The 24,783-nt window shown below is 34.0% G+C and overlaps 1 protein-coding gene across 1 annotated transcript; it reads left to right on the top strand.

The window, feature by feature from the left end:
* The first annotated feature begins 697 nt into the window (after nt 1-697).
* Nucleotides 698-24,305, top strand: LOC146145111 (calpain-5-like). Its single transcript, XM_083389763.1, has 15 exons — nt 698-894; nt 1,183-1,314; nt 6,792-6,865; nt 8,049-8,183; nt 15,434-15,623; nt 16,919-17,037; nt 17,339-17,413; nt 17,893-17,970; nt 18,055-18,229; nt 18,599-18,739; nt 19,278-19,382; nt 19,935-20,026; nt 20,286-20,404; nt 22,492-22,628; nt 23,071-24,305. Exons 1-15 carry the CDS (start codon nt 721-723, stop codon nt 23,251-23,253), a joined length of 1,929 nt encoding a protein of 642 aa, XP_083245889.1. The 5' UTR covers nt 698-720; the 3' UTR covers nt 23,254-24,305.
* Nucleotides 24,306-24,783: the final 478 nt, after the last annotated feature.

The following is a 24,783-nucleotide window of genomic DNA, read 5'->3' as shown; positions in this document are numbered from 1 at the left end:
ATATTCAATATAAATATTTTCCATAAAATACAAGATAAAAACACTTTCTGTTCGCCAAAAATAATTTAATTGCGCCATTTTATCCACTGAGTAGTGAGTGATATTCAAAATGTTCAGAAAAATGCAAAGAGTATTTGCGCTGTTTTATATCCAAAGTGTCCACAATCCTAAAATGAATAGATTTTGTTTGTAAACCATACCTTATAATATTTTTTTATTTGGGCCCTTACAGGCAATATTTAAAGAGCGACCAAGTTGTAAATATCTATCTGTTTGTTTGTTCAAACTATTGGAAAAATACCTGCAGTCTGCAGAGAGTGCACAACTGCACATCCTTACACAAAATTTAGCTTACATCAATGCCTTTTAGGTGTTCGCCAGTCAGCTTTTTATTAGTCGGCCTTTAACTTAATATCTATCTGTCCTGAAAACGCAGACTATTAAAACTTGCTGAAATGGCAAGTGCACCTGCAAATTTTTTTTTTGCATTCTAAATCTGCCTCCCAATTTTTTTTAACAATTTCAATACGGTAAACAAGCCAGGTGCACTTTTGGCCTTTAGTGCACACAGTCACTCGAAAATTGTGGCTGTTTAACTTGGTGATGTTCCATGTACTTACCAGACTGGTATGAGCGTAAATATTACCAGACCTGCATTAACCAAATGTAAATATTTATTGTTTAGGCCATTAGATAACTGGTTTAAACTGCAAGAATAAAATGGATTACTACCAAAGGCATATAAATCATGTTGCTGACCAGCATTATCAAGCTATTCGCAAAAGCTGTATTGAACAAAGCAAACTATTTGAGGATCCTGTGTTTAAACTGGAACCAAACAGCTTGTTTCTGAATGACCATGATTCCTCAGATATTGTTTGGAAAAGGCCAGGGGTAAATATTAACTTATGCCAATTTTTCATGTCAAATTATGCAATTTGCATAATGTGCTGAAGTCCTAACAACCCCTAATTTTTCAATTTAATATAATCATATTATAAAAAAAAACTTTATAAATTTACATTTTCCTATTCTACATATGTTTTTTTCCTTGCAAAGTGTCAGTTTGCAATAAAATTAATATATATATATATATAGTGTGTTGCTATTTTTTCTGTAAATTTATTTTTTGTCGTAAAATAACTAATTTGCTGGTACTTTTGCTTAAACATCTTCTTTCAGGAGCTTTGTAACGAACCTCATCTTACTATTGGAGGCACGTCATCAATGGATTTAATATGTGGTGAAAATGGAAGCTCATCATTTATTGCGGCATGCTCTGTGCTCGCTAACTATGAACATCTGTGGAAAAGGGTAATATTAGCAATTTATTGTTTTAAAAGTTAAAGGGTATCCAAGGACCCACCTTTCCCTATTATATGTGCCATTTAGGTCTTATCATGAAGGTTTCTTAGGTGTTATTTCGATTTAGTCAGTATTTCCTATTAAATTGGTCTTATTTGGAACTGTGTCTTTCATTCTGATTAATCTCTTTCCGCTTTAGTCTGTATTTTGACTATTTAATATTTGTCCTATTTTTGTCTTATTTGTAAGTGTGTCTTTTCCTTCGATGTTGTTGTTGTTCTAATTTCGATATTTTTGCTAGAAACCTTTTTTTACTTTCAAGGGTTTGTTTTACTTCAAACCCAGAGTTGACTTTAAGTTTTTATATAAATGTGTGATAAGAATATATCATTGATCGTAGTGCTTTGACAATCATAGTGCTTGAAATGTCTTAACCTTTCACAAAGATAGCTTCTAGACAGCAGTTGTGATCAGTTGTGTTTCCGGGGGGGGGGGGATTGGGGGTTCGGACTCCCCCCCCCCCCCCCCCCCCTTTTTTTTTGTAAGTGTCATTATCGTTTTTTGTACGTTTTTGTCAGGGTTTTACACACCGTTGTAAGCGGCAATGTTTTTAATGTAATTAGGTCACGCGTCTTAAGCTAATGCGTCGGCAACCTACGGCCTGCGGGCCGGATCCGCCTACCGCCTCTTGACAAACTATACAAAAGTCCATTTCAAACACTTTTTGGCCATTTAACTACGAAAGTGCAAAAAAAAAAAAAAATTTTTTTTTAAATGATTTTCCTACGTCCTTTTGATGTCTTTGGAAATAGATCAGCGCTTCTTTACCGTTGCGCCATGAAAGGCATATGACGTCATTACAATCGCTATTTCATGACTTCATATCCGTTGTTGTAATATTACATCATTAACGTCAGACGGACAAACGGGGAACTCCCTAAGTGGAAAATTCGAACCCCCCCCTTTTTGGTTTTCTGGATACGCCCCTGGTTGTGATGTTGTTACATGCACATATTTTGTTGACCATTAAGCCAATATTTAAGCTACATAGCGATATTTTTATATATAAATTGTTTAATGCTCTCAAGCTTTACATTTAAAGTTAAAAAAATTATCTTTAGTTTATATTGTTGAAATTTCGAACAAAATAATGTCTAGAAATGTTCAAGATTGGTATTCTAGAACAGTGGTCTCCAACCTGTGGGTCGCTACCCCAATTGGGGTTGCCTAAAAGTTTTATGGGGTCGTCTTAACTCACCATATTCCTGCGGATTTAGTACAATTTATGTATTTCTTTGCAATGACGTCACACTAATAAACGTTGCTGAGTGCACCTTCTACATAAAATTGTTGTTTTAAGCTCTCAAGAGCTGCTAAATAACGCAAAATTAAAAAAATAGGTTTCTTTGATTCAGGGCAGCGAATATTGCACTTTATATTCGAATTATGATAGCGGAATCGTAAATATATACTCAAAAAGTTTTTTTCCGCACTCCACACAAATCTTCCGTTTTCTAGTTTTGTTTATTTTTTAGCACAAAGTCTCTTTGAGTGCCATTGCACGTTTTCTGTCTATTAGTAATACACATACCATCAAAGGTATAACTGCCCTATTTATTTACAGTTTTGCTTAACTTATAGTTAAACAATAAAAGCTATCCACCTTTTGAACTATTTTTTTTTTTTTTTTTTTTTTATCTATATTTTAGCAGTATTGCCGTTCTATTGTGTGTCGTCGCATCTTTTGAAATACGATAAAGCAATGTTTAATTTTTGCGCTCGACATCGCAGCCTTACAACTGTGGAGTCAATCCCCTCACAACACGTTTCTCAAAATCAGCTTGTGTCGAGCACGAGCAATTTGTTTTGTGCCAAATGCGAAAAGCCTCCTGAATTAAGGTTTGACCTATATTCAACCAAATAAAACTCATTTTTTTCGCGCTTCAAGCGACCAACAATACCCTTCCAGTGGCGTAGCAGCCACTTGGCGGTTCTGGCTCTGCGCCAGGGGCAACAGGCTGCAAGGGGGCGACAAAATGAGGCTGCACAGTGCACACAGCACGAGAAATGAAGTAATGCTAAAATAAATAAAAAGTAAAACAAGAAAATGATTTACAAAGAGAAAGCTAGCACACCTTAAAAAATTTAAGGATAGAAAAACAGCTAAAAAGCAGTCCCTTCTTCTTGCGTGATGTTGGATAGCTGTAGCCTGTACTCCGTTTGTTGTTCAATTCTTAGTAACATTTATTACGTCAGAAATCTGTTGTTAATCCTCACGTGCTGCTGGATTCACCAACGCTTTTGAAAGCACTTATGAAGACGAGGTGGACTTTTTAGAGTTAGCTGTGGAAATTGACAGATGGCTTGTGCGAAGCAATAAAACCACGTTTGATCATAATGCAACAGTGTTAGATGTTTTTTTTTCAGTGGTTAGCTAAATCACATCTACTTGATTTGACACCATATTTATGCTTGTGTCTGAAACTTTATCTTACCATTGGTGTTACAATTGCGAGCTGTGAGAGGAGTTTCTCAAAGCTTAAAATGATAAAGTCGTATTTATGTTCTACCATGAAACATAAAATTCTACCATTTTTGTACCCGTGGCCCCTTTTTATGCTTTAAAATAGTCGTGGGCCCCCTTTATTTTTCCGGTGTAATTTGGACATTTAGTTCTTTATAATAATTCAGTATTTAAGTAAAGTAACAGACAACACCAAATTGCTTTATGACACGTTTATTTTATTGCGATTTCTGCTGCTGCATCTCAAAATTTGTGGTAAGTCTTGAAATTTGTGGTTTTGTTTTTTATAGGGTTGACAAGCCTGTCAATTGACCGCACTTTATTTAACCGGTCAAATACTCATATTGGATTAAAATGTAGTAAATTTGAGTTTTTGATAATCTTGATTGTAACTTTTTTGAACAGTTCAAATATGAAATGGTAGGGTTTACCTGATGCAAACACATGTTCTGTGGTAATAACAAAGTGTTTGTAATAGCAAAGTAGATTTATGTTGTTTAGAATAAATGCACCTATATGATGAATCGCGTTTGTCATAAAAGGAAACACTAGTTGGGGTATACCACAATCTGAGGCTACTTAATAATTTAGAAGAACCAAATGTCTAAAACAGTGTGGCCCAACTGCAGGCCCTTGGCCCGCGAGTACTGATAGTCAGCTTTGCTTCCATCTATAGCAATATTACTTCATTTTTTTTTGTTATTGTAATTGACAAAAAAAACTTTGTGAATGATCCTTTGTGATTTGTAGCACCACTAAGCAGAAGTGTATATAATATCACATTTAATATGGAACATTTATCATATTGCGTTAACTTCAATTGTGTTGCTGACTGTAGCTGAACAAAGGTGTACATTTCGTAAAGTTAGTATATATGCCATAAGCATAGGCTATGTATAAAGCAATAAGCCTAAGAATCGCTATTTAAAAACATTCGCCCGCTAGATAAAAAAAAAACAGTTTTTGGCCCGCAAGATAAAAAAATAGTTTTTGGCCCGCGATGAAAAGATGTTGGACCACGCTGATTTAGAAAATTCAGAGTGACAAACGTTGTGATGAGGAGTAAAAATATTTTTTACTGATGCATTTACTTGTTAAATTTTGGTAATTAACTTGTTGGCTTAACCAGATGGTTGTAGTAATGGTAAAAATTACTACAATACTGCTAGTATTGCTGCAAGATGGGCATGGTTTTGCAAAAAATCTTATTGATAGTCAAAAAATAATTGTTTCTATTTTTCACACCATTGTACTTGAGCCAAAACTTTCATATATTTATTTAAAGTTAAAATCAAGGTTTATTTTTAACTTCAATTGCATTTTGATAGTGTGTATAATATTTGACCAATTTGATGAGTATTTGACCGGTCAATTGACCAGATTTTATTTGACCGGTCAAATGCCCAACCCTAGCTTTTTACAATGCTACACGCATGTCATCTTTGTGAACGATAGCACAACCAAAATCCAGCACATGTGAACTGTTATAATGCTGCCTTCCATTTGACAATTTACAACGTGTTACAATGTAAAAAAAAAAAAACTCTAGAAAAACAATTAACCTGCAGTGAGCTCCTCCTGACCTGCGTCCATACCTGCCTCGTTGCTCTAAAAACTGAACTACACAGACTCATAGGGAAGCGAGTCGGTAAACAAACAATACATGGTTGCTTACTGAATCCTTTCGGTACATAAACTTCATAATGAAAGGGTCTACAGTAGTACATTCAGTCAATAAAAGATACATACACATGCTCATTCTACAACTGTGATCTAGCCCTTCTAAAGTCGTTTTTTAACATTTTACATATTATAGCACACTGAAAGCCTTCAACAGACTAACCTAATAGGTTGTGCTACTATGAAAGCAACACAGGCTAAAAACACAATTAACCTGTACGGAGGTTCAAACTCAAGACCCCTGACCTTACCGGGACCATCGCTCTACTAACTGAGCAACTCAAGCTCAGAGAGGAGCTAGTCAAGAAACAACCATGACACCATTGCTTGCTGCATTCTGTTAGTACAAACAACTTCATATTGAAGGGGATCTACAGTATATAGTACCATATATTAAGTTACCGAAACATTCATACACAAGTGTGTACAACTGCAATCTGGCCTGAAAGCTTCCGATAACTTAACAATATTAACAACTTGGATTCGCTCTTCTGGATTTTTTATTTTGCAATTGACTCCTATTAAACTAGGTCTTCAACCTTTTTAACAAGTTTGAATAAAATGAAATCAGAATTTATATTGCAACCCCATTTTATTTTCAGATAGGAATAAAAATATTTTAATAAATGCTGGAACAAAGTAACACAAATGAATATGCGTAAATTATATACACAATTCCAAAGAACTGTGGCTAAACATGTGTACCAAATGTTTGCCTTTATGAAGTTTTAGTTAACATATAAATTTGAATTTACCCAACGAACAAACACAAATTTTTTTGTTTGTTTTAACTGAAAATTGCATTACATGCGATGGTTGCGCTTGCACAGTAGCCACTAGTTTTTCCAAGCGCGGCCCACTTTGCATAAGCATAACTACATGTCATGCTTTACTTCCAACGTTTACGATGTTTTGCTTAAAATATGCTAATTGCACTGAATCCCGCTTCACACAACCATGTGGGTGAACATTGAATTAGTATTTCATTAACATATTTAGACAGAGTGGGGTACGTTGATTGCATCAAATTGGTTTGGCAAATCATAAGAGCTGGCAAGCAATTTTATGTAAAAGAAACGGAAGCTTTGTCTGCACTCATTCACGTTGATTAGTGTGACGTAATTGTAAAGAAAACGAAATACATAATTCATACTAAAACAGTTAGGAATATGACGAGTTATGGCGACATAAGAAAAAATTTAGGCGACCCGCTGGTTGGAGACCACTGCTTTAGCCAACCCATTATGTAGTGACATATGTCAACATTTGCTTTTTTGCCAAGGTTTTACCTGATCTCTCAACCCAAGAATGGAGTGCATCAAATCCCGGAAACTACAGTGGAGTATTTCGTTTTAGGTACATTTATTATGTGATTCAAAAATAGAAATATTTAATATCTAGTAGTGTATAAATATAAATGTGTGTATGTTATGGATACACACTGTTGTGTACTATATGCTGTAAAGCAGGAAATTCACCTCCAAAAAAATAAAAACTTAAAACATGTCTGACAAAATTTTGTTTATTATTTTACCATTTTGCTTGTTTTTAATAAGTGGTCAACTGGACAGATTTAGAAAAATAGACTTGTCTAATAAAAAAGAAAATGTGGCTATTGTTCGACTTTTGGAGGCCCTTTTTGCACCACCCAATAAAAACTTTATTCAAAATTAAACTCTTGGTAACAATATTTTTGCTTGTGCTCAATATATTCTTTTATATCATTTTCACAAATATTTTATAAGGACCGTTAAAAGGCTGCAAAAAACACTTTTATACAAGTTTTTCATCTCTTTCAAAAGTTATTACACAGAAAATAAACATGCAGTGGTTTGTACAGATACTTTCAGTTTACAAATCTTTAAGGTTTGTCTAAAAATTTTTTACAATAGGTTTTTAAATTTAGCAAAATATTTAGTTTGGGGCAGACCTTTTGCCTACTCACTGTACACAATTTAAATTGTCATTGACTGTACCAAATTGTTCTGACTATAGACAACCATAATTGGTTATGAAAAGTATCAAATATAAATAAAGTGGGCCCAAATACTAAGAAACTATCAATAAATGAGTAGCCAGAAAACTTGCAAGTCGCTAAATCAAGCACCTTTATTACATATGTGTAATTTTGATGCATAGCATAGGACAGTGTGGTACGAAACACTCTTTTTTACAATCATATTGCAATAGTTTACAAACTATATTAATTTGACTGTAAAATGTATTTTACCTTAATTTAGGTTACTTTAATTTAAGATTTACAATCCGCAATCTGCATCAAGTTAATCCATATTGTTTATTTTAGTTAATTTTGTGTAGAATTAATAAACCGTTTTTTTAACGCAAACAAAAAAAGCCATAAATAACGAAATGGCTGCCTAAATTTTAATTTTGTAGTAATTTTAGCATGGTTTTGATAAAAATCCTGACATTTTTGTCAAATGTTTGCACAGTCTGGCTAGATTAACGGTTTGCAAATTAAAAAAAAAATATTATCATTTTAAAACTATGATAGTGTGTCAATATGAATTATTTTTAGGTTTTGGAAGTTTGGATCTTGGAACGAAATAATCATAGATGACAGGCTGCCAGTCAAAAACGATCAGTTATATGGAATTAGGTCCAATGAGGCAAATGAATTCTGGAGTCCACTAATGGAAAAAGCATATGCAAAGTGAGTTGTCCTTCAATAAAACCACTATTTTACAATAGATTTAAACTAGATTACATAAATGGTAACATTTTTCAAGCATTGGTACAATGGTTTATGGTTCTATGTTTTTAATTTATTATATTATACAGTAGTAACAATGATTTATTCACATTGTTATAATTATTTACTACATATATGTATATATAAAATATTACATTAATATATTTTGTATTTATCACGAAAAAAAAATTAATAAAGTAGGAACGTCTCTAGGGATTCAGTATTCAGTTGTATTATGAACATTATATGTGTGTTATTTACATAAAAAAACTGGGACTAGTTAGGCTTTGAATAGATACTATTAGCAATGGTACTCTTTTTTAATATTCCAGCCATAGGTCTGTGTTATAGGTTAAATTGCTTTTTGCACTGGGGTTAAACTTGGCACACTCTGTGGGCTGTGGTTAAATATAAAACAAAAATAAAGCAATTGTAAAATTTTATTTTTCATAATTTAGTTGTGAAAACTTAATATATATATATATATATATATATATATTTGTTTGAAGTTGTACCTTTTAAGTTTTATTCTGGCAGACCACAGTCTATTGCAATTTCCTGTAACTTCAATTTTTTGTTGGTAAATTTCTGTGAATTACTCAGCCACTGTATTGTTCTGCAGTATGAAAAAGGAAGTTTTGATAGGTTTGTACTTACCCACCTTAACTGTCTTTGATAACTTTATCTAAAACTAATGCTCTAACAGGTAATTGCATTTTAGTGTATCAGACTCTGTTTATTATTTCATATATATATATATATATATACATGTATATATATATAATTTTATGCATTTTGCATTAGTTGTGTGTTTTCAAGATATGCACCATATTTTTGTAATACCCAATTCAATGGATTGTGTACATCACCAAACTAGGATGTCTCATGTTCTGCAAGTTTAAATACTAAAAAATATATATAATTGGAGTGCACTATACATACCCTTATGCATAAATCTATTTTCTATATAGAAGATCTTAAGACTGTTTATTTATTAAAACAGATAAAACATAAAATCATTTCTTAAAATCTTACAGAAATATATCTATTATGCCTATAAGGCATCATCAGTTTCTGTACAAAGACAAACATGTAAAAATGCTAATATTGGTGGTTAAAAAGTAAAATATATAAAATTAAAAATAGTAGGATAGCGTATAGGTCTACAATCATAAAACACCTGCAGATATCAGATGCAAAAGCAATACCCAGTGAATGGCATCAAACGACAACATGAAAAAAACGGAAAGAAAGAGAAAAGCATGCAACTGATAAGCATGTTATTAGGGATGTTCAGATTTAACTTTTTTTTGAAAATTTGTGGTTCCTGCTTGATTTCCCATTATAAAAAAAATGAGTTTCAGAAGTTTTTAAAACAATTGAACAACATTTAGGAGCTCCGCAAACACCCCAAAGTCTCCACACTAAAATTGCTAAAATCTTGGGCTTCCCCTAACACAATACTTTACTTTTTTCTTTTAAAACACAGAAACCTTTGAATTTTTATATTAAACAATGGCAAGAAAACATCACTATCTATTTTTAAGTTTTATCCAACTTAAAATGTATTCTTAAAGCCCCTAAAGCCCTACTTTACCCCAATTTTAGAGATGTCATTTAATTTATCACATATATACAATAAAATACATTTTAGCGAGTTGTTTAAAACCTGGGCATGATCGCCTGTGATCTTCAACAGCCTGTAGCAAGCTTGTACGTTGCTGATGATTATCGTTTAATATAGCAGCCTAATCAGTCTTTTCATTCAAAACCTTTACTACAACCAACATGCAGTGGTGCGCGTGGGAGACTCCGAAACCGAAGTTATTACCATAGAAAAGGGTGTCCGACAGGGATGTGTGTTATCTCCAGACCTTTTTAATTTATATAGCGAAATCATCTTAAGAAGCATAGCTGACTTAGAAGGGATCAAAGTTGGTGGTGTAAACATCAACAATATTCGGTACGCTGATGATACGGTACTTATTGCAACATCCGAGAAGAAGCTTCAAAATATGGTAACAACAGTGGAAGAAGAAAGTGTGAAAATGGGAATGGCTTTAAATGAAGATAAAACAGAATGTATGGTAATTGCCAAAGTAGCAGGTGTGAACAAATGTAATATACTAGTTTCAGATAAACCAATTAAACAAACCCGAAGATTTAGATACCTTGGTTGTATACTTACAGATGATGGTCGGTCCAAATCTGAAATTAAAGCCAGAATTGCACAGGCAAAAAATTGCTTTATAAATCTCAAGTCAATTTTGACAAACAAAAAATTAAATGTAAATACCCGTGTGAGAGTTCTTAAAAGTTATGTGTAGCCTGTTCTTCTCTACGGGTGTGAAAGTTGGACTTTCACAAAGGAACTGATTGACAACCTGAGTGCCGCTGAGATGTGGTTCCTGAGGAAAATGCAGCGTATATCTTTTACGTCCCATAAAACCAATCAAGAGGTACTGATTCAGACCAATCAACAGAGATCACTGTTAAGCACTATAAAACTTAGACAACTCAAGTTTTTCGGCCATATAACCAGACACCAAAAACAAGAATTCATAATTTCGTGTGGCAAAATATGTGGAAATCGTGCACCTGGACGACAAAGAAAAATGCTTATAAATCAACTGAGGGACTTTCTGAACATCAAAGCAGAGAATATTTTTGAATTAGCAAGAAATAGTAACATATGGAGAAAACAGTGTTTCATGGCAGCCGAAGCCTGGTTCAGGCATGGCACTGAATGATGATGATGAATCAGTCTTTAATATTTTTAACAAACACATGGTCAGCATGATCAATCGCAGCTTTGTTTTAAGACAAACAACGGCTCCATCAAAGCAGGTTATGACGCCTTAGAAAGGGCATGCCTCAGGGTTCAGTCCTGGCTCCTCTGCTGTTTAATGTTTATACCAGTGATCTGCCTGCCACAGTCTTCAAGCATACGCTGATGACTGGGCGATCTTGCATGCTGAAGGGAATTGGCGCAGTGTGTGAGAGAACTCTTAGTCCACCTCAATAACAAGGAAGTTATACGTGTGTTGTCCGTCAATACCTATAAAAGAACTTTGGATTTCCACGTCGAGAATACATACTTTGGCGTGCATCTGGAAAGGACACTCAAATTCCGATCCTGGCAGGCATCCAGCCCGCCTAGCTTCGCCCTAGATGAGCCACAATACCAAAGGCTACCCTCGAGATACCCCTTTGTACCAGCTGCACTCAAATCACTGCAGAAATGTGAAAGCTCTGGTGTAGGTGAATGGATGGCCACCAAATGGAACGAGGAGCAAGATTACTCCTCTTCACCACTATTTTCGCACCAACTCCAATAAGCCTTTAGGTTTTGGCCTGCCTATGCGAGCCTGGACTCGCCTTAACAGGCTGAGAACAGGGGTCAGGCGTGCCAGGTCTTCCATGGATAAATGGGGTCCAGCTCCTTCTGCAACTGTGGTTTGTAAGAACAGACTGCAGATCACATAGTCTCACGGTGCCCATATATAGCCAACCAAGTGGGACAAATGGTCTGACACCCTCGGAAGATTAGACTATTCGCTGGCTTCTCGTCATTTGAACTGGAATAATAAATGGAATAAAGACATTTGAACTGGAATAATAAGATCGTCCATACGAAAGAAGAAATTTTAAATTACTAAAAACTGCAAAATAGATTAGTGATGCTTTTTTGCCATTGTTTAATATAAAAATTCAAAGGTCACACACTACCTGTACAACAAACACTACCTGTAGGTGTAGAACAGTAGTGTGTGGCACCATGTTTTGGTGTTTACCAAAATTGCCACAAAGAACACATTTACCAAATGGACTCGAAGAACCAATTTTATTGAAAACCAGAAACGATGCATTTTTGCTTTAACCTGTTAAGGCTGTTTTTATAATCAACATCCAATTCGTTTAAGCGTTGCATGCGAATTGCTTCGCTAAAAACAATGGATTTAAAAACTGATGGTGGGTGATGTAACAAACCATTGAGAAAATGACGCCCGCTTGCCGTCGGTTTAGTATAATCCCTTGTAATAAAACCTTTTGGTGAGCTTTTTGTCATAATATGATTGGCATCGAGAAATTCCAAAGCCTTTCCTTCTTCTGCAGTTGACACCTTTCTAAACGTAAGAGAGAGGCCGTAATGTTTAAATCTTATTTGAAGAGAACTTTGTATCTGTCTCGTGTTGTCAGTTCCTGAAGATATCCATAGTATGTCGTCCATGTATCTTTTGAAAAAAGATCTCTTACAGTTAGAAAGATGTCAACTGCAGAAGAAATTGGATGTTGATTATAAAAACAGCCTTAACAGGTTAAAGTAAAAATGCATTGTTTCTGGTTTTCATCAGGGTATGACGGCAGACTTCACATCGCAGAGTTTTGGAAAGAACGTTTTGGGCCGAAAGGTAAAACAAAGCCTCACCATTGCGCATTTTGTTAACGGAAAAGGATAAAGTGATTGAGCCCCTTGCCTGCATCGCATACAAAAGACCGCCCACATTGGTACATTTCCTCACAAATTTTAAAGGTATATGTCAAGGATGCAGACTGGCAATTAAATTGGTTCTTTGAGTCCATGTGATAAATGTGCTCTTTATGGCAATTTTGATAAACACCAAAACATGGTGCCACACACCACTGTTTTAACTGCACCTACAGGTAGTGTGCAGCTACGTCAAAATTTGACGTGTAGCCATTACGGCATTTATGTGGCCACCTGCAGGAAGTGTGACAAGCAGTATGTCGGTCAGACTAAAACCAAGTTTTCCACACGTTGCTCATCGAGGAACTTGGAAGACGTTTGATTATTCGGCCAACAACGACCGAGCTGTGCTCTTACGGCACTATGCAGATCAACATACCACAACACTGCAAAGAAAGCTGCACTTACACCAATGTTTTTCTGTTGTATTTGTACAAATGCCGCCAGTCAGTCTTTTGGATATTTTTAAAGATAAATGGCTTAATAAAATCAAAGCTGAAATAAATATCCAAAAAATGAAACTACCACGAGTAAGGTAATTTTTTGCCAAGGGCTTGTTTTTGTCCCGTTTTATTTCTTGCCATTAATGATAGCACTATGGCACCATTTGATAACATGCTTATCAGTTGCGCGCTTTTCTCTTTCTTTCCGTTTTTTTTCACATTGTCGTTTGATGCCATTTGCTAGTTGTTGCTTTTGCATCTGACATCTGCAGGTGTTTCAGGTGTTTGATTTTAGACCTATACGCTATCCTACAATTTTAAATTTTATATATTTTACTTTTTTTCCACCTATACTGGCATTTTTACATTTTTGTTTTTTGTACAGAAACTGATGATGCCTTATAGGTATATTTCTGTAATATTTTAAGAAATGATTTTATGTTTTATCTGTTTTAATAAATAAACAGTCTGAAGATCTTTGGATTCGAAGACAAGAATCTTTCTTTCACATTTTATTGTCCACGCGGGATCCTTACTTTTCTAAGCTTCTATATAGAACTTATTATTCAACTTTTGAGTTTTTAAATCTAGGTTTAATATTTTTTTATCTTGACCAACTCAGAAATCAAACCTTTTTCAAATGTTCTAAACATTTGACTGTATACACAGTATTTGTCACTTTTTCAAGCTCGGTGAATAATAAATGGAATGTATTTTAATTTGAAAAGAGGAATCAGTCATCTGTAATCAATTCCAGCCAATAAGTACACTTTTACAATATACACTTTCATTTTGGACAGAATCTTTATCCTAAACAGTCTATAATTACATCAAATACATAAAAAACTACCTTAGATTTATTTCTGTATTGCAATACCGGTCTGTTTGTAACACATGGTATTAAATTTATTGCTGTCTGACAGATGTATGATTTTTCTTACTACTCACCTAATCTAAAGTCAAATTTTCGATTTTCAATTCAACACTGTTATGTTTGATATTAACAACAACACAAAGTTGTTATTAATAATTAGTAACACAAAAATTTGCATTTTTAACACCTATGGTAATCCTTGGAAATATGCCTTAAGGCTTTGATCAACCCAGATTACAGACAACTGGCTTAGTTGTTTTATGGACTGTCACCCATTAATCTTAATCACTTTTAACAGTTATTGATTGATATTTGGTTTATTTTATTTGACGTAAAATATATTGATGTGTTTCTTATAGTTAAGTGGTTGAAGGTAATGATTATCACCACCTTCCTGTGTTATGACTTTTATTAATTACTTAGTGGACAGTAGAATAAATGTTCTCTGCTTATTATGCTGTTACTTTTTATAATATTCCCCATGGTTTTGTAGGATATACTATTAGCATTAATAGCTTTTTTTGTAAAGCATTGTTGATAAAGAAAATACTTTGTATGTTTGTTGATTTATTATGCCCTTCTGATATTGTAATACCTAGCTTGAGTATTTTACGGTTTGTAAGGATTACTTTTGCATGTACACACAAATAATTATAGCCGTTTTTGTGCTATCATGTTGTTGACACTAACTACCAAATCTACAACAAACTAGGCCGGTATTTATTTATAAAATAGATAATGGCAACTTGAATTCCAGGTGGGACAGTTCTTATCCAAGTTAAGTCATTACTTAGATATGTAATATGGCATCTTTGGTGGTCCTCGTAAGATTTTGTTAAGTTTTACGCAGCACTTGTTTGGTAAATCTTTTTAAATAAGTCCTCTCTTATTTTTCTTATAAATACTAGCTCTATTATAATATGTTCATAACAAAAGTTCAAAAAATATCTGTGTTTACTTTACGGCATTGACCCAATTCTTTGCTGTTTTTATTTTTTATGTCTTACACTTATTTCCCAAATTAAAATGACTTGGCAAAATTAAAAACGTATTTATCACATAAATATCTAAAATTTGTAAAATTGCTTAGTGGATTTATATTTATTACAATATTGAAGGCTTCTTTTCACAAATATTTGGCCCAGTGGATAAAACTTGCAACCATTTTCAGAAAAAAAATTGTGCTCACCTAGTGCATTACCATGTTTTAGCAGGTTTAGAAGTGTGCAATCAAGTAAAAAAATCTCAAGAAATATTGTTTTTTGTGTTAGAGTTGCTTCAAGAATGAAATGTTAAGTCCCAGTTAAAACTTTTATCTTGTCGTTGGTTTAAATTTCTATCATCCGTATAAGCTAAAACATTGTAAAAGCCACCTCATTTATTCAACTTTATTCATTGAAAATAGGTTGCTTGGTTGCTATGAAGCTCTTAATCTTCTGGATGCAGGCTCCATTTTGCAAGATCTAACTGGAGGAATCCTTCACCCTGTTCACATACCTGATGTTGTAGTTGATGAATCATCCCGCCAGCAGCTATTTACTGAGCTTACAGACTCTGAAAATGCGGGAACGGCAATGATAACTTGTTGGATTCATGTCAGTAACACTTGATTTTGTTGGATTCAAGACTTTATAAATTTTTAAAAAAAGTTAGGCTTATTCAGGTTTTCCTCATGGTTGAGACCACGGTTTCCAAACCTTTTACGATCTCGAACCACTGGGACGCTCTGTACTGCAACGCATACCACTTTTTGCAGAACAACTAATTTGATTGAATCATATATTATTCAGAAGAAGAATATTGGCCTACTTAAATAACACTAAAGCATGATATCTATCAAGAGCAATCATTTGACATTATTAACGCCCACTGTCCCACAGCGTTGTAAGGCTTTTTAAAGCAACTGCTGTGCTCCTTGTTAACAATTGACATGACCTGTATTTTAAAGATAGTAATGTTACGAAACAACAGGCATAGTTACATAACAACAATAATAGGTTTCAGCATTTTTTTTTGTAAACAAAACCAGATAAACAAAATATTAAGTTCCAAACCTAGTTTTTGTGAAAAAAAAAACAGTTAGCTACTCGCGTACCACATAAAACATTCGCTTACTACTAGTGGTATGCGTACCACAGGTCCCCTGGTTTAGACCTTAAAAACAGAATTAACAAAAGTAAATATTGAGTCATGTAAAATTGGGTCTTAGTAAAATTTTTAAAAACTTATGAACAACCCTGCCCTTGGAATTTTATAAATATTTAAACATTCAGCAATTGCTTTTATTGGTGTTAATCATTGTATAACAGAGGTGACAAACCGCTGACACACTTACTTTTCCTCAGTTAGACTTTTTTTATAAATGTTGCACACTGATTTTTTATCGACTGCAGGACTTCTTAATGAAACGCCATCACATCACCAGTGTTTCTAAAGTCTGTTGACTTGTTTCTATGAAATGTGAATAGTTGCTCAGTAAGGTTGGACCCTGTAATTTTGTTTGAGGGGCATGGTAAAAGTGTAAATCTATCAAATAGTTCTCAGGCGCAAATATGTAACATAAATTCAGCATAGATGCTCTACATGTTAGGGTAAAAGACAAAAGCCTGTGCTCCTTGAAAGTTAGCAAACAGCTGTAAGATGCACAGTTTTATTATTTTCCAGATTTCTTAAATCGTGCTAAACATATTTAAAATTGAGGAGTAACTTACCTCCCCTGAAAATTTTTTTTGCGCTAAATGTTTGAAGTGAAAAATTGGAAACACTATATATTTTGGTTGGCCACCAGTTCCAATAATAACATTTTTTAATAATTAGAGAATTTTAATAATAAGCAAAAATTTCACTAATAAAATGATTGAATTTATTTATATTTTAAAATGATTAACAGCCACCTACTCCAGCAGAGGATGGTGAAGAAACGCCAGAGGGGTTACTACTTGGACGCACATACGCCATTAGTGCTATTAAGGACATTAAACTTGGAACAGGACTTCTAAGCATTTTTAAGTAAATATAATATATATAAATATATATTATGCCATATATATATCCATACCAGGCTTATATATATATCCAAACCATTTGCCAGTTAAAATTAATTTATTTCACTTAGTATATTGGCGTTTTCCTGTGATGTAAAATACTTATCATTCATTACTTAAGCTTGTTGCTCGTTTGCACCTGTTTTCTAATTTCTGACTAACAAACAGAGCAACCCACTGATGGACAGACTACTCAAAAAATCTACTAAAATAAACATGACCTTATTGTGATGAATCTTTCAATTAAAACCTTTTTGTTGTACCAGGTCCGACCGTATAAAGTTGGTAAGGCTACGGAACGCAGAGGGTGCCAAAGAATGGATAGGTCCCTGGAGTGATAAGTAAGTAAAGGTTATGCCTGTCATTATGTTAAGAAAATGAATATAAAAAGAAATTTCATCATGATGTCACACTTTTGTTGTTTTTGCCCATCTTTTAAAAACCCTTCAGGGAAAGACCCCTAAAGTACATCTACATAGTGGCTAACATTATGTCTAAAACTTTCAAGTTTTTATGATGTATACTTTTTGTATAAAGTTCTGAAAAAAAATCGTCTGATTTTGCCATATAACTAAACGGGTTGAGCCAGATGTATTTTTGTCAGGGCATTATAACTAAATTCTGTTAACTGTTTTGGAAGACAAAATATTGGTCGAAGGCAAAGTACCACAAGTTCTTTAAAGAAAACGCAGAAATGTGCACAGATATCCACTAGATGCTAATTCTGTTTACCAATTTAGATTAACATGTAAAGTTTGAGAAAATGTTGTATATACTTATTATTGGTATAACTAATTTTGCATGGTTTTAATTTCTGCAGCTCTCTGGAGTGGAAAGAAATAAGTAACTCGGAAAAAAAGAAGATGGGATTAACGTTTGATGGAGATGGAGAATTTTGGTAAACAAATAAATTTGAAAACAACAATTTAACTTATAAACAAATAACGTCAACCAATATGTGAATTTAATGGCATGTTTTCAGGATGTCTTTTGATGACTTCTGCAAGTATTTTACTGACCTCTCAGTATGTCGTCTTATGCATACAACAAGACTAATAGGCCGTGATATATGGAGGGAGTCGTTTCTTTTCGGAACTTGGAACTCTGACGAAAACCCTAATATGAACACAGCTGGTGGCTGCCTGGAAAAAAATATGGTTGGCCATTCGGAGATTAATATTTCTATTTTACACCTTGGTAATAATTTAAGTGCTAGGACAGTTATGTAAATAAAAAAACACAATTTGGGAACGAGCAAACTATGTATTAATAAGCAAAATAAATCTCCTCTCCATTGTAAATAAATAACGGCAATGACTTCAAAATAAAGCAAATAATTTTAATTTGTTTCTTATATGCTTCCAAACAGTTTGTTTTTTCATTTTCGCACTGTTTAATATTAGAGACTATTAATGATTAAACAAAAAGGTCTAAAGAGTACAAGCTTTTTATATTACTATGTCTTTTTGGTGTACCGTCTGGTTCCATATATTTCGTTGTATAATGACAGTACTATGTATTTCTAGGACACATTTCTGCAAAATCCACAGTACCGTTTTGATATTCCGGATGATTCGCAAGGTCACCTCATGGTGCAGTTACAGCAAAGGGATTACCCTCATGTACACAACCAGAAGCTTGAGATTGTTGGATTTCATATTGCTAGGGTAATTTTGAGAGTAGTGTGAACCGTCAACAAGATTAGTTTAAAATTATATATATTCATATATTCACTTGGGGTATTTAATTTAAAGTTATTAGGTTTGACGAAACTTTGCTTATACAGCAGCGTTTAATCATGATTGGACTGATAAAGAACGTTTTCTTAACGTAGAATAAAAAATGTTAAACCGTCAGGAGTAGCACTATGCAATATAAAAATCATTTTTTTTAATTACCAACCTGTCATTTTCAAAATGTATTTTATATGTAATTTATCCTCTTACAAAATTTTAAGTTACAAAAATTGTAATCACTTTAAAAACTAAAATGTGCGAATGACGGAAGCAAGTATTATCAAAGTTAACTATGTTTTAAATTTTAATAAACGCAATTGGATTTAGACACTATGTTGATGAGATTTGTTGACTACATCTCGTGTTCCTCTCGAAAATGCCCTACATATTTTTCAACGAGAAATTACATTCTTGTTTTTACCTAACTTTTTATTTAATTTGGTGTAAAACTAAATTTCTACTTTTTTAGATCGAGTCAAATCGCATATTTAAACTGCACAAGAAGATTGATTCCGGGGTGTGCCATCCCTATTTGCGTCAGAGATGCGTCTTTGCGCAAGTGAACCTTAAAAAGGTAAAGGCGATTTGTGTTTCTTTACGTTAATCAAATAAAGATTCCAAGTGACCTGCTGTTTGCTTCGCTTACCATTTAAAACACGGGTGTACGGTTTATAAAGGCTGTCTAATTTCGAATATTAAATTTATAATGTGTAAGGGCCAAAAAAGTTGAAACAACCGTCACCGTTTGAACTTCGTAACGGTATAGCTTTAGTGGTCTTAATGTAATTACAGCGTGACTGACTGTGCGGGCCTTACATTGATATCGCTGTCTGTGTATTACACTGGCTGATTTAAAATATAAGTTATTTTTTATATTTCAGGGTTGCTAACGTTTAAGCTAAATGTGCTGTACAACAATTTTGCGGCCAACCTTTATATAACAAAACTGACAAAACTTGTGTTTTTTAAATTAAACTGACTTTTATAATGATTGTGCCTTTTTTGTTTGTTTGCTTGATACAGCTGGTTTCTATAACAGCCCATCAATTTTATCAATGTTTTATATCTGTTTACTGTACTTCCGGGTTTAAAACTATAGCTACCTAAACATACTATTTTTTATAAGGGACGTTACGTGATCATCCCCACAACACAGGATCCGAAGATCGCTACAGACTTTCTGCTTCGGATGTATTCGCGATCCCCTCTATCATTATTGTACGTCTTTACAAGTCCAGTTTTTTTTTACTATCCACGCCATTACTGGATGATTTCTTGCAATTGTTTATGGCAGTTATTTATAAAAATTCAATTATTATGAAAGACATATGCAAATTCTCCCCTTTCTCAGAAGTATTGATGAATGAAACTTAAATAAGTAATTCTGTGTTTGCCTAATTCGGTATTGTTTTATTACACGCCATTTGGTTTAAACCACGACGTGTAGAAAGATGATCAGTTATCTTTCTTCTTTCAGCGACTTGCGCATCGACTACCCCGATCGCACATGCTGGGCATTTTGCACAGGTTACCCAACTCACGTGACTTCTGCAAAGGTGGTCTGCGGAAGAAGTTGTGCAAAACCGGACGGAAGTGGTGTGTAATTATTTTTTTAATTATATATTTTTTTTATTTAAAAACACTATTTCTGGATTTCGGGTTAACCGACAAGCTAAATACTGCCATTATTTTAGTTAAATTTTGATATGTAATTTACAAAACCACGATTTTTTAATTAAGAGTATTATGTAGCTTTGACTTCATTTTATTGTGTGCTTTGCAGGACGGATTCACGTTTTTTTGTTGTATGGAGTGGGGCATGAGCATTTTTAGAGTTGTCGTCACAAAGTTACTTTATATATTAACTCTAAATACAATCAAATTATTGCGAAGAATCGAAAAGTAGGAAAACGATTGCGTTTAGTTTGTTCGAAGTTTACAAAACTTTTCATTGGTGTGTGACGTAACGCATTAAGCACAAAATAAGACTCGCATATTACTCGATTCAATATCATTTTCCAAGGTTGTCGATGTTAAATTGGCCATACAATTGTGATTGTTAGTGATCCCTCTAACTTTTAACCAGTGCGCAGGTGCCCAATTTTTGTTTCGCTAAAAGCGGTGCGCAAAGTGTCCAAATGGACTCCGTGAGGGACTTTTTTGGTTTTCATTTTCAAGTCTGCGGCGTCAGATCACCTAGCTACACCAAAAAACATGACATATGTATTTTTATTGGCGTCATATGAGTTATGGGAATTCACCTAACTTACGAATGCTGTAAAAGTTACCAGACCCAAAATATGCAGTGGTCTGCAAAAAAATAATAATGTGGTTTATCAAATAGGGACACATTAACGCTATCATTATTTTTATTGGCTTTTTTGGTAACAATGAGTAAGCCCGAGTTTGATAGAAAAAGTATAAATCGTAGAACTTTCAAATTTTCAGACGTAACGAGAGTGAGTATGTGATACAGTTTTAGGGGTTTAGAAGTCTACCACCCTCCACCGCCGCGTTCGTGGTAAAAAAATAGACGGTACACTGGCTGTTATACTGGACATTCTTTATTAACTCCAAAATATCGGAGTTCGATAACGAGCTTTTAATGTATAAGCGTGCCGGTTTGTTTTTTGACGAGACCATTCCTTGTAGACGTTCAAGACATTGTTGTGTTTTTAGTTTTACTTCACTATAAGTGATATGTTAACAGGTATTATGTGCAGAGAACACGGGAATGCGTTATTTTTACGTTACAATTACAAACTCACTTAATATGGACCGAAAGTTGACCTAGAGCAGTGGTTTTCAAACTGGGGTCCGCGTACCTCACAGAAAGTCAACACAATGCTCCTAAAAAATATATTTTTTTGTGCAATAAAATTTTCTGGCAACTTACTTTTCCAAACCAAGCTCACCAGTTGTTCATTCACCTTATTGTACGCTTTGAGTTAAATTGCCCATTGTTTCGTCATAGTGTTTCGTTGTGCAGCTAGTGGGGATTTCGTTTTTACAGCTTGCTGCGCTGACACTGTGGCTTGTACGGCCACGGTTTTAACATTGTTCGTGATTGCTTTACTCAAATAAAGTGATTCGTTAGAGCTTAACATAGCCGAGCTAAGTTGTGTTTATTTGTGTATACTTTGAAGGGACCGTGATCAAATTAATAAATTGCTGGGGAACTGTTGCGTAATTTTATAAAAAAAAAGTGTGAGAACCACTGACCCAGAGTAACCAACCCCGTAGCGTTTGCGCGTTTTACCATGGAATGTCACCTTTGCAACTTCACGCCTTTAAGAAAATTGCGAAATATCTGCACCTGGCGTTACACGTTGTCCGCTTGCACAATAATATTTTATTAGCATTTAATGATTAGGCGAAGGGTATCGGAAATGTAATTGCTCGTCCGAAAAAACAATGACGCCGCACTACCTGACTACCTTTAACGCAAACATTATAAGTGTTTCATGAAGTAAGCTATTGCTGCCAGCCATAATAAATAGCGGAGTGTTGCTTTCTGCTGGAAGTGGAAGAGCAACACAATTAGGCGCAACCTTTCGCGCAAAACGAATAAATTATATCGATTTCCAATTACTGGATACAAGCGGAAGACTTATCTAAAAATCCTAGTAGTCCTAGGCCCTAGCATCACTAGCTCTAGCCTAACATGTTTGTCTTTTTTGCAGTTGGTAACATATATGTTACGATCGGTTGCGAAGGGCAGTTTGTCAAATCTAAGACATTCAAAAATAACGCTGATCCAAAATTTGACGTTTCTGGTGTCTTTTACAGAAAGAAAGTCGACTCTGCCATAGTATTTTGCGTGAGTATCTATGTAGATAACTTCGAAAGAATGTAAACCATTTCAAAGAAAAAAATGGTTAATTGAAGTGTTGTGATGAATATTGATAAAGTTTCTTATTTTAAGTGTTGTGAATATGCTGAATTAATAAACAAACTACATTATTTTCAAATAGCCTGGATCATCTAACTGTAAATTATAGAAGGCTTGTGTTTTGAAAAATATCTTAATAAAATGAATTCCTATCTTTAGTTTTGTACAATAAACTGTCTGCTTATTTTTGTATGAAAAATACTCCTCTAAGGTCCGAACGAATGTATCAACGTCAGAAGTTAACATTTAAGTGTCCGCACATCAGTCCTGAATTGCGCCCTAAAACAAACCATGAATTAATTCGACTACGGTTTTTCTGTAGTCTTAATTCTCTGCGTACACCAACACCGAACAACTTTTGTTTCTTCAGGTTTACAACGACGGCATAATGTGCGACAGTTTCCTCGGCCAGGGATGTGTGTCGGGAAGTGTGGACGCCACGGCCAACTCGGTTGAGGTTCCCCTATTTGGCCGTGGCAAGCTGGCTGGCAAGCGGATGCCCGGCACTTTGGTGGTTGATGTTATCACCTGTGATGACATTTATGCTTTATAAATGCGGTTTACTCCGAAAAACATATTTAGAAGCAATACATTTTATTGTAAGCAATACAAATTTGTTTTTATCGTGCCTTATAGTTTAAGTTTGTAAAATCCTCTTGTATGTATGCTATCTTACTAACTCATTTCACAATCTTACATAATTCTACAGGTTGCAAAACGTTATAACTATATTTCTGAAACAAACCAATTAACATTATTTCTAGTCAAAACCAACCAAAAAGGAACTGGCTCAACCTTCAGTTGAGCACAGTCTCCTTAACATGTTAACACCCGCTCAATCATATTTTAGTAGCAATTGTAGGAAAATATTGATTTTTCTGCTCGATAAATAATCGACCCTACAATAGGTTGTAATTTTTTAGTTCCGGGGGCATATATTTTCTTTCGGTTTCACTATTAAAAATAATTGAAAACATTATGTAGCGTATAATTCGCCCTATAGTACCACAAATGTGTTTCAAATGAAACTTATAATATAAGGATTGTCGAAAAATGTACAATCCATAATAAAATGTAAACTATCCTTGTCTAGTTTAATCTTTGTTGTCATTCTTCCTCTAAATGTATATTTTGTACAAAATTGTTTTTATCGGGCTGTTTAATACGTTTTAAAAAAATCAGTGTTTGTGTAAATTTTACGACGAACCTTTAATTGAATACAGTACCTTATTTTGTGTGAATTTTATGTTTGTAGGACCTTTTGTACTTTTTCAGTACCGTGCAATATTTGCAGTTTCAATGTTTATACCCCGTTTCTTGCCTTAAAAAATTTCACTCAAACTGTGTAAAACGTGCAATGTTGATTTTTTCAAAGCTGTGTGTCTGTAATATAAGACGTAATATTCGTACAGTGTCCTGTAGTAGTGCAGCGTTCATTTTCGTGTGGTACTTTTTCCGTGTGTTGCAATGAAACTGGTACTTGTCGAAATATTTGGTGGAGTACTTACAATGTTGTGCAATATTTGATGGTGTTTTACTATCTAATGATATAGACATTCTATTATATTTTTAATTGGTAATTTTATTATATATGCCTAATATGTATTCGGAAATAAAATTTGCCACAATAAAGAAAATTGCACAGTTGATCAAAATGATAGAAATTAAAGTAAAACTTGGCAAACCTGGAGCAAGCAAAAATACGCAAGTTAAGAAATTTTACTAAATTTCATGTCAACACAGTAGCCTACAATACATTGCTGAGAGATTTTTTATTCAAAGAGGTTTGACTATTCTTTGCCTTATATTCATTATAATGAGATTCATTGCAGTTGTTTGTAGCATAGGAAACCAATAAACTTGTTTAATTTTTCTTAATATTAAGTTGTCCCATAAAATATTGGTTTCTTTACCAAGAAAGAAGAATTTAGTTGCTAAAATATGGTTCAGGCTTGTATGATATTGCTAAATTGTTGATCTAAAGTTCACAAAAAATACAACGCTGGTTTAGACTTCTAACACATTTTCCTCCGAGATTTATATTGTTAACATTGTTTGAATTAGGGTGCGAATTAACGTATTA

Source organism: Ascidiella aspersa, chromosome 5, assembly GCF_963924565.1.
Source record: "Ascidiella aspersa chromosome 5, kaAscAspe10.2, whole genome shotgun sequence".
Lineage (NCBI taxonomy): Eukaryota > Metazoa > Chordata > Ascidiacea > Phlebobranchia > Ascidiidae > Ascidiella > Ascidiella aspersa.
The sequence above is the reverse complement of the archived record's forward strand: the minus strand, read 5'-3'. Positions and strand labels throughout refer to the sequence as shown.